Below are 10,279 nucleotides of genomic sequence, written 5' to 3'. Positions count from 1 at the left end.
TGGTTTTGTGTGATATGGAAAAAAAAATGAAACACGTGCATCTGTTTCCCTTCAAAACAGAATAAATCTACAAAACAATAAATCAGTCGAGTCCCACCTCTCAGAGATTTATTCCAAACTAGAGAGCACATCCATCATAAACAGGTTCACAATATTACATCATTTATACATTTATTGTTGTTAAATGGGGAAATGCATTTTCAAGAATCCAATTTTCTGATAACTCCTGAAATAGAAAAATAAAAGCCATATCTGATGCATTCCGGCTGACTGCGCAAATATGCTATTGCTGATCACAATTACGGTTGGAAAAATAGGGCAGCTTTAATTCAGTAAATATTAAAAATAATGACCGCAGTTAATAAATGCATTACATATTGTCCTATGAATATATTTATTAAATAAATTATAATGCAAAAAATAAATGCAACTTGTCATTCGTGTTTCATACGTGTTGCAACAGCCAATGACAGAATGAAGTGAACTCATACAGAAAATACTAGACAGATTTTTGCCCTCGGAACACATGCGAGCACTCAGTCAGACATCTGGACGGAGTGTTTCTCAGTTACTGGGGCTAATGTGGTTAAAAAAAATAAAAAGAATAAAATACTGAGATGCGCATTCAGTATGATTTGTGTGCGTGCGAGCGCCTGAACAAAATAAAAACATCAAAACGGGTCGACAGTTAAATTCTATGGGAAGATATAATTTTAAAAAATGCATGACATTTCAAAAACATTTACACAAAATATTGTAATTTAGATTTTATATATGCACAAAATATTTCTGCATGACAATGCATTACACCATCATTGTCTAAGGAGAAATTTAAGACCGTTTCTATATTAACGTAATGAACGCGTGTGAAAATAAACCCTACATTCATTGTAGGGTTTATATATACAATGCTAATGTGGTTAAAAAAAAAAAAAAAGAATAAAATACTGAGATGCGCATTCAGTATGGTTTGTGTGCGTGCGAGCGCCTGAACAAAAGAAAAAACATCAAAACGGGTCGACAGTTAAATTCTATGGGAAGATATCATTTTCAAAAATGCATGACATTTCAATAACATTTACACAAAATATTGTAATTTAGATTTTATATATGCACAAAATATTTCTGCATGACAATGCATTACACCATCATTGTCTAAGGAGAAATTTAAGACCGTTTCTATATTAACGTAATGAACGCGTGTGGAAAATTTTTGGCACATTTCGGTCGTGGTGCATTGTGGGAATTCGAGTTCAACCAGAGGAGCCATTTTCTCATTACTGGACCACGCGATGCCTGAGAAACTGTGACTGTAGCGCCACCTGGTGGCAACATGAAATACTGCCGAAAACAAGACGAGAGCGCTGTACATAAACAAGCTCAACATTTCACAGGGTTAGAAAAGTACAGCCGCTACCGTTTGAGTTTCCCCACGCGGAACTTTTAAGTTCACAAAGAGAGAAACGCCTTTTGAAGCATCTAAACATTTACGGAAACGGACAAGATCGCTTTTTGCAAATGGACTGCCGTGCTAAGGTGTTGTTAACAGTGTCTAACAACAAAAATACCAGATTATAATATTTTGTTAAAATATTGTTTGCAATTGACAGAACGAACGGAAAATAAATAAATCTGTATTTACTCACCCTCATACTGGACCACGCGATGCCTGAGAAACTGTGACTGTAGCGCCACCTGGTGGCAACATGAAATACTGCCGAAAACAAGACGAGAGCGCTGTACATAAACAAGCTCAACATTTCACAGGGTTAGAAAAGTACAGCCGCTACCGTTTGAGTTTCCCCACGCGGAACTTTTAAGTTCACAAAGAGAGAAACGCCTTTTGAAGCATCTAAACATTTACGGAAACGGACAAGATCGCTTTTTGCAAATGGACTGCCGTGCTAAGGTGTTGTTAACAGTGTCTAACAACAAAAATACCAGATTATAATAATATTTTGTTAAAATATTGTTTGCAATTGATAGAACGAACGGAAAATAAATAAATCTGTATTTACTCACCCTCATTGTCGCTCCAAACAGTGTGAAGTAATACATTTGAGAGAGATAATTAGCAGAATAAGTCCACATGGATCAAAGCCTAACAAACTTTTTTTTAAAACACTAAAATAAAGCTCTAATAGCAGAAATTCACGTAGTTATTCGCTGAGAATCCGCGCTTAAATCTCACGCCTGCATATTCAAATTTGCAAACGGTCAACGGTCACTTCGTGTGGCGCGAAGTTTGAATATGCGAAAGCGCCAACGAGATTCGATCGAAAGAAACACTACTATTTACAAATATCAGCTCCATTCCTCCTTCTGTCCTCAACTAGCACAGTGGCTGGTTAAAAACGGTTAACATGATGTTTACTTTTTTTTAAAACACTAAAATAAAGCTCTAATAGCAGAAATTCACGTAGTTATTCGCTGAGAATCCGCGCTTAAATCTCACGCCTGCATATTCAAATTTGCAAACGGTCAACGGTCACTTCGTGTGGCGCGAAGTTTGAATATGCGAAAGCGCCAACGAGATTCGATCGAAAGAAACACTACTATTTACAAAGCATCAGCTCCATTCCTCCTTCTGTCCTCAACTAGCACAGCGGCTGGTTAAAAACGGTTAACATGATGTTTTTATCCTGTGATAAAAACATCACATCTACTGATAATTGAGCATTATAAAAAATATCCATGTATTTAAGATCAAAATTTAAAAAAAAAAAAAAGCATTCAACAGTATATTAAAGGAATTTATTCCCAAACACAAAAAGCGAAATACATTAAAAGTTCTATATTGAGATCCTCACAAACATTCACATTTATACCGTTTCATCATTCTGTTGCACTGTGGAGCTTCCATCACTAAAACAAATCCCTGGTATGTGTAAACATACCTGGCAATAAAGCTCATTCTGATTCAAGTAATGGTTAAAACGTTACAATTTGTGTCTTAATTACATATTTACAAATGCATGTAAATTGTAGCATGTTAACAGCACAACACATAACAACAACATACAAATCATAAAGTTATTCCCAAGAGTGGCAGCAAAGATGATCAGACGAATTACGGCCACATGAGTTCCACACGTTCCCGTCTGAAGAGTGAATCTGGTCCTCAGTCGCTGGCTGGCGTGTGAGTGGTGGGCTTCTTGGAGGAGTTCTCCAGCACCCACGGGTGCTCCATGACGCCCTGGATGGGGAGCCGGTGCATGGGGTTGTGCTTCAGCAGTCTGTTGATCAGGTCTCTGCTGGCCTCGCTCACGTGAGCCGGATAGGTGAACTCAACCTGGAGAGAAACAGACATGGTTTGAGGACGTATGAACACCTGAATCAACCAAGACTGAAACATGACAACAGTGAAAGCCTACGAGACATAATAAAGACACATTCACATCAGACTGACTGAAGATTATCTATGCAAAATAGGTTAAATTATTTAGAAAAATGTCAGCTGATCTTGACGACACATTTTCCAAAAGTAGAACATAATGTATTCAAATTAAATGAACTAGAGCCTCTGATCACTCAGTTTCTTATAATGCGATTGTTTATCACATTAGGCATTTTTTACAGCATATATGTGTCCCTGCAGCACAAAAGCAGTCTTAAGTCGCTGGGGTATATTTGTAGCAATAGCCAACAATACATTGTATGGGTCAAAATTATAGATTTTTCTTTTATGCCAAAAATCATTAGGATATTAAGTAAAGATCATGTTCCATGAAGATATTTTGTAAATTTCCTACCGTAAATATATCAAAACTTAATTTTTGATTAGTAATATGCATTGCTAAGAACTTCATTTGAACAACTTTAAAGATGATTTTCTCAATATTTTGATTTTTTTGCACCCTCAGATTCCAGATTTTCAAATATTGTTCTATCCTAACAAACCATACATCAATGGAAAGCTCATTTATTCAGCTTTCAGATGGTGTATACATCTCAATTTCGAAAAATGTACCCTTATGACTGGTTTTGTGCTCCAGGGTCACATATTAACCTAGTTTAAGGTTAAATTCTACATATTAACATTTAATAATGTTAATTCTTTTTATGATACATTCAAAATTATATAGATCAATGAGGAACAGTGCATTTCTAAAATAACATTAACCTAAATTAATAACAGGTGTTAAAAACTTAATGCATTAATGTTATCAAATTAACTGCACCGTTGTGTGTTATCACAATATTAATGCATGTTGTTTAAAATTTATTTGCCAATGCATGTGTCTTCTCAGAAAGAAAGAAATGCAACAGTCCTACGTGAATTTTAATTATTTTGTAGATCTATAACCTAACATAATACGATCCTGAAAAGCACAGATCACCATTTTCAACGTCTTAAACAGAAACAACAAAAGAATAAAGATTCTCGCAAAGATGATCTTCAACTTCGACGTTCTGATCATCTGTGCAAAGCTAGTGGAAGTTTATGAACATTTCACTTACTCTAGAAATCTTGCGGTACGTTTCTTCATGGCTCTTGGTTTCAAAAGGTGGATGGCCAACCAGAAACTCATAGCAGAGCACTCCGAGACTCCACAGATCCACCTTCTCGTCGTGCGTTTTGCCTTCAATCATCTCTGGAGGAAGGTAGTCCAGCGTACCGCACAGCGTCGACCTCCTAACAGACACATGACAAACGCACGTTAACCCTAAACCAACACGCAAACACGGACAATATGCAGCACTTTAAAGGTAAACGAAACAAACACTGAGATGCACAACACCAAAGTTATGATTAAACCTGACTGACCTGGAGGACGGTGTGTGGACGGACCATCCGAAGTCTGCGATCTTCAGCTCTCCATTGGCCCCCAGCAGCAGGTTTTCAGGTTTGATGTCTCTGTGAATCACGTTCTTTGAGTGGCAGTAGCTCAGAGCGTCTGCGAGCTCCATTATATACTGCAAACAGACATTATTATGAGATGTTATCAGTCCTCATGCATTAATCGTGAGCATTCGAAACAGGAGCGCACAGTGGTTTCTTACCGTTGCACTTCGCTGGTCGTCGAACGTCCCGCAGCGCTGGAGCTCTCCATACAGTTCTCCTTTAGGAGCGAACTCCAGGATGAGATAAACGCGCGCCGCGTCGTGGAAATAACCGTAGAGACGCAGGATATTGGGGTGTCTGAAAAGAGACAGCAAGTTCAACACACAGATCGTACTTTCCGAATGCATGCATCTCAGCATCTTAATGATTCCCAGCTACAATTCCAATAAAGTATTTTAAAAATTACGTAAAGTGTTTAAATATCAAACATATATGTGTCCCTGCAGCACAAAAGCAGTGTTAAGTCGCTGGGGTATATTTGTAGCAATAGCCAACAATACATTGTATGGGTCAAAATTATAGATTTTTCTTTTATGCCAAAAATCATTAGGATATTAAGTAAAGATCATGTTCCATGAAGATATTTTGTAAATCTCCTACCGTAAATATATCAAAACTTAATTTTTGATTAGTAATATGCATTGCTAAGAACTTCATTTGGACAACTTAAAAGATGATTTTCTCAATATTTCGATTTTTTGCACCCTCAGATTCCAGATTTTCAAATATTGTCCTATCCTAACAAACCATACATTAAAAATGTTTGAACAATAAGAACAAATGAGCAAATTAGCAATAGCAGCAGTAAATACAACCAAACAAAGTTCAGGTACAGAAATTTAAATATAAATCAAATGTAAAATAACACTGCATAGGTTTCTTTTAATAAATAAAATATAGATTAATTCTTAAAGTTACAAAAGTTATTCAGGGAAGATCAATAAATGATTTGTCTCTTTTGTTCTTTAACATTAAATGACAGACAGGAACAGGTTTATTAGGCTGCGGTCATGTTAAGACCGAACGCACTGATCCAATATATGCTGTCGCAAATGAGTTTTCTTTCTCAACCGTTCACATTCACAAAACCGACTGTTTACGAGGATTCTGACATAATTTTGTGTGTTTGAACCAGTTCTCGAGACCTAGCGCTGAAGTTTGCAAATGCTCCCAGATTTAGTTTGATGAGAAACGAGTCTAACGATAGGGTTGGGTACCGAAACCCAGTACCAATATGGCACCGGTACCTATGTAACTGGTATGTACTAGAACCGAATCCGAACGCAGATTTCGGTGCCATGCCTGAGTGATGGATTGAAATATTTGTCCACTGGTTCTCCGAAACACACGTAAGAAACATCACCGGCACCACATTAGGCTTGCTGCGATAGACGTGTTTTCGGTTATACCGGTGTTAAGCCGCAACACCTTTATAGAAAGGAAACGCAAAGGCGCCCGTTTGGCAATATTTTAGATTTTGAAAAGCCTATTGACTGGAAGTTTTTTTAAATATTCGTTTCTTATTTATTTGGTTCCACAGTGTTTGCTGATTTTCAGTTTAATATACTTATTTAAACTTTGTGTAGCCCAAGTAATTTGTTATTTTATTAGGCATATTCGTTTTGTTAATAAAAGTTCTATGAGTTTGACGTTGTTGCTTGAATTGAATCAACGCCGAATTGCCGCAAATTTGAAAGTGAAAGTAAAACGCGCACGGCGCTTTTTCAAGCTAATGTTATTTGAAAGCCAAGAAATCCAAGGAAAAGAGGGAAAACTCAAACTAACAATTGCTTAACGCCGAATTGTGGCTAATTTGAAAGTGAAAGTAAAATGCGCACGGCATTTTTACAAGCCATTTGAAAGCGAAGAAAAGAGGGAAACTCAAACAAACTAACCCCCCCCCACCACGGTGATACCGGTATTACCGGTGTTGTCACACATCGATTAACCGGTGGGAAAATTTCCTCACCGTCACAACCCTACACCACATGTGAAAAATAATTTCCCGACTGAGAAAATGCATGTGAACTCAAGTCGGAAAGCTCTAATAATACAAACCCAACACATCTTTGTAGTAACGAGAGTCCATGTTGTTTTCACATTCCGACTTAAAAGCACAACTCGGAAAATGAGAGCATCCGAGGAGCGCGTGAATGCAGCAATTACACTTGCTCTGATGGCAGCAGGTAGCCTTCCGTTAACTAAGCTAAACATGCTTAAATTAAAATGCCTAAAGCTAAACCTCCCTTGTATTCACATTTCTAAACTTGTCCAACAAAAGAGAACATAACCTTTTTACTCCACAACACCAGTCAAATGCTTCCTTCTGTGATCTGATGAGGCTTCTTGTCACAGAATGAGGCAGAAAATATGTTCCATAGGCTACTTTAAAAACAATACATCGATTAGCAATGGATTATAAATATACTTAATTATTATGAAAATACCAGAGACGGCTTGAATAACACAGATAAACTATATTGTCGTAGTCGAGTGTTTATTGTCTTCGTTTTATCATTCAAAACATTTATATGTTCTGTTTACTCAGTTACAGTTATAATAGCCATGCCTTTGTCCATATAAGGGATTTCCTGGAGGGTCATGAGTTCCGCTTCTTCTGTGACTGGATATGTGGATTTTCTATGCGAGGGCGCCCTCTGGCGTCCAGTATGAATGAAACAGACATCATGTGTTTATAGTGCTAATGGCCAATCCATCATTTTTTGGGTAATTTTTATTTATTTATTTTGTTAATAAGCATTGGTTCAGGCACCGGAACAGTTTTAAAAGTATCGATTTGGCACTGGTATCAAAAAAAACCCCAAACGATACCCAACCCTATCTAGCGACTCGGGAGTGATAAAAACAGGCAGATGGTGAGAACTTCTACCTGAGATGTGACTGGATCTCCACCTCCCTCCGCAGCTGGTGCTCCACTCCGGCTTTCTCCAGCTGCTTTTTGAACAGGACCTTGAGCGCCAGGATGAACTTGGTCTGACGTTCCCTGGCTAGATAAACACTCCCAAACTTGCCTTTGCCCAGAGCTCGGCCAATGTCGAAATTCTCTAAACTCCACGCTTTCCTAGAGAAGAGAAAAAACACAGATTATAATTCTTATCACCCGACGCCTGTGATTTCATGCACCAATTCGGATGTGTTTATTACAGAGGTGGCTGTGTTTTCTAGACATGATGTGGAAATTTGTATTAGTATAATTTAAAATTATTATAAAAACATTATTTAATTAAACTTCACATGAGTTTATAGAAGTGGCTGCTTATAATAAACCCACGTGAGTGAGCAGAGAAATCTAGACAGGTATTTTACCTGACGCTGATGTTACAGTGGCCAGTCTTAGCAGCTTCGATTTGGCTCTTCTTATTAATTTCATTAGGCCTATTTTAATTTTTTTGCACAGGATTAAAATCAAAGTACGTCTGTGAAACACAAATTTCTCTAACGTCCTAAGTTAAAGGTTTTTCCAGAGGAGATTTTGGATTTCTCTTTTTATCACTTCATAGATGAGAAAATACTCTACAGACAAAACAAACAAACATTCTCACCATGTTAGGAATAAAATGTTGTAAATGTATTATGTTGTAAATTTAAATAGTAAGACACTATAGGGCTGTTACCAATCAAATGAAATCAGTATCAACAAAATTTGTGTTTGCAGTGCAGAGGTAGCACAGAATCTGCATCTGAAGTGGCGTTTAGATGCATTCACACAGACTGTTTAATACAGGACATGATTGCAGTTAACCTGCAAATGCATAATGTTTAGATGTTTTAAAAACAAAACGTTTAATAGTGATATTTGAAATTATTTTGGGGAGAAAAAAGGGATACTTTATATATACGTAATACACTTTAAATATAAACCTAAATTCGCCAGTAGGTGGCGGCAAATCACTGCATGAGTGAGTCATTGAGTCATTCATTCAACCGATTCGTTCAAACAGCAGATTGATTCAGTAACGAAACGCAAAACTGTTCTGCTGTGGCTTTGTTAGAAACTATTTTCGTTGTCACAAGGAACTTGTCTAAAATGTAAGTCAATTAATATTAACTTGTTTATTGGATTGTTTTATAAAATCAATATATCACACTTGCAGTCGTACTGATATTTGGAGAAAGAAAAAAAAAAAAAAAAAAAAAAAAAAAAAACTGTGTGTGATATTAACTATATCAGTCAAAAGTCATATTTGCCCCCTTATCTTGAATTTTGGGGAATTCTAAATGTATTTTAATAGACTAAATCACGCAGTGAAAGCGTGAACTCTAAATGCACATGCGCAGTAGTGTAACCTACATCTCAATGTGTGCGCGCTCTCTGGGTGTGTTTTTGTGATATACTCGATAATGTCAAATCACATATCGTTTAAACAACAATTACGATATTATCATAGACGACATATCGCACACCCCTATATGTAAGAGAAAAACTCTTTAAAGATATGGGGATTGAGATTGAAATTGATTTTAAAGTGTAATAAAATAAACACTTAAATGTGTATTTTGGGTGTTTTCTTTCCACTAGTCTGGAAGATGACACGTTATGGAAGCAAAATAGACCAAAAATCCCAAAAAAAAAAAAAAAAACTTTGTGTGATATTAACTATATCAGTCAAAAGTCATATTTGCCCCCTTATCTTGAATTTTGGGGAATTCTAAATGTATTTTAATAGACTAAATCACGCAGTGAAAGCGTGAACTCTAAATGCACATGCGCAGTAGTGTAACCTACATCTCAATGTGTGTGCGCTCTCTGGGTGTGTTTTTGTGATATACTCGATAATGTCAAATCACATATCGTTTAAACAACAATTACGATATTATCGTAGACGACATATCGCACACCCCTATATGTAAGAGAAAAAAACTCTTTAAAGATATGGATTGAGATTGAAATTGATTTTAAAGTGTAATAAAATAAACACTTAAATGTGTATTTTGGGTGTTTTCTTTCCACTAGTCTGGAAGATGACACGTTATGGAAGCAAAATAGACAAAAAATCCCAAACTTGATCAGTACATGAAAAAATGTTTATGCCTGTAGTGTCATTTTAAAATGGCTTTGAGGTGACAACTGCACTTTTAAGTGTGAATACCTCAATCAACATCATAGAAAATATAAAATGTAAATGCCTTACTTGGCAATATTGGTTGTTCCAGCGGAAGGAGTTTCTGGAAAGCAACAGAAAGAATGATTATAATGTTCTCAGTGTGGCGTAATGTTATAAGATCAGACGTATCCGCAGAAGTCGCGCTTACGCTGAGGTTTGTCCTGGTTGCTGGGTTGAGTAGTTATTGAAGGCTCAGCTACAGGAACTGGCTTTGGCTGCGGTTTGCTCGGTGTTGTTGTTTTGAGTTGATGTGGATTGACGTTCTGGTCTCCGGTACACGTGGGTTTCACAGGAACTGGGACTCCGA

At 36.9% G+C, this 10,279-nt stretch overlaps 1 protein-coding gene across 1 annotated transcript in view; it reads right to left on the bottom strand.

Annotated features, from left to right (window-relative positions):
- Positions 1 to 2,790: 2,790 nt before the first annotated feature.
- LOC107749412 (aurora kinase A-B-like) overlaps positions 2,791 to 10,279 on the bottom strand; it is an 8,327-nt gene continuing 838 nt past the window's right edge. The window contains exons 2-8 of the mRNA XM_016564556.1: positions 10,121 to 10,273; positions 10,000 to 10,033; positions 7,737 to 7,928; positions 5,005 to 5,143; positions 4,769 to 4,917; positions 4,462 to 4,636; positions 2,791 to 3,292 (exon numbers count right to left, since the gene is read on the bottom strand). Of these exons, the coding sequence (XP_016420042.1) occupies positions 3,122 to 3,292; positions 4,462 to 4,636; positions 4,769 to 4,917; positions 5,005 to 5,143; positions 7,737 to 7,928; positions 10,000 to 10,033; positions 10,121 to 10,273 (1,013 nt within the window). The 3' untranslated portion in view covers positions 2,791 to 3,121. The remainder of the gene's footprint in view (positions 3,293 to 4,461; positions 4,637 to 4,768; positions 4,918 to 5,004; positions 5,144 to 7,736; positions 7,929 to 9,999; positions 10,034 to 10,120; positions 10,274 to 10,279) is intronic.

This window comes from Sinocyclocheilus rhinocerous, unplaced genomic scaffold, assembly GCF_001515625.1.
Source record: "Sinocyclocheilus rhinocerous isolate Xijiao unplaced genomic scaffold, SAMN03320098_v1.1 scaffold79, whole genome shotgun sequence".
Taxonomy (NCBI): domain Eukaryota; kingdom Metazoa; phylum Chordata; class Actinopteri; order Cypriniformes; family Cyprinidae; genus Sinocyclocheilus; species Sinocyclocheilus rhinocerous.
Note: the sequence above shows the minus strand (reverse complement) of the source record. Positions and strands in the feature narration are given on the sequence as shown.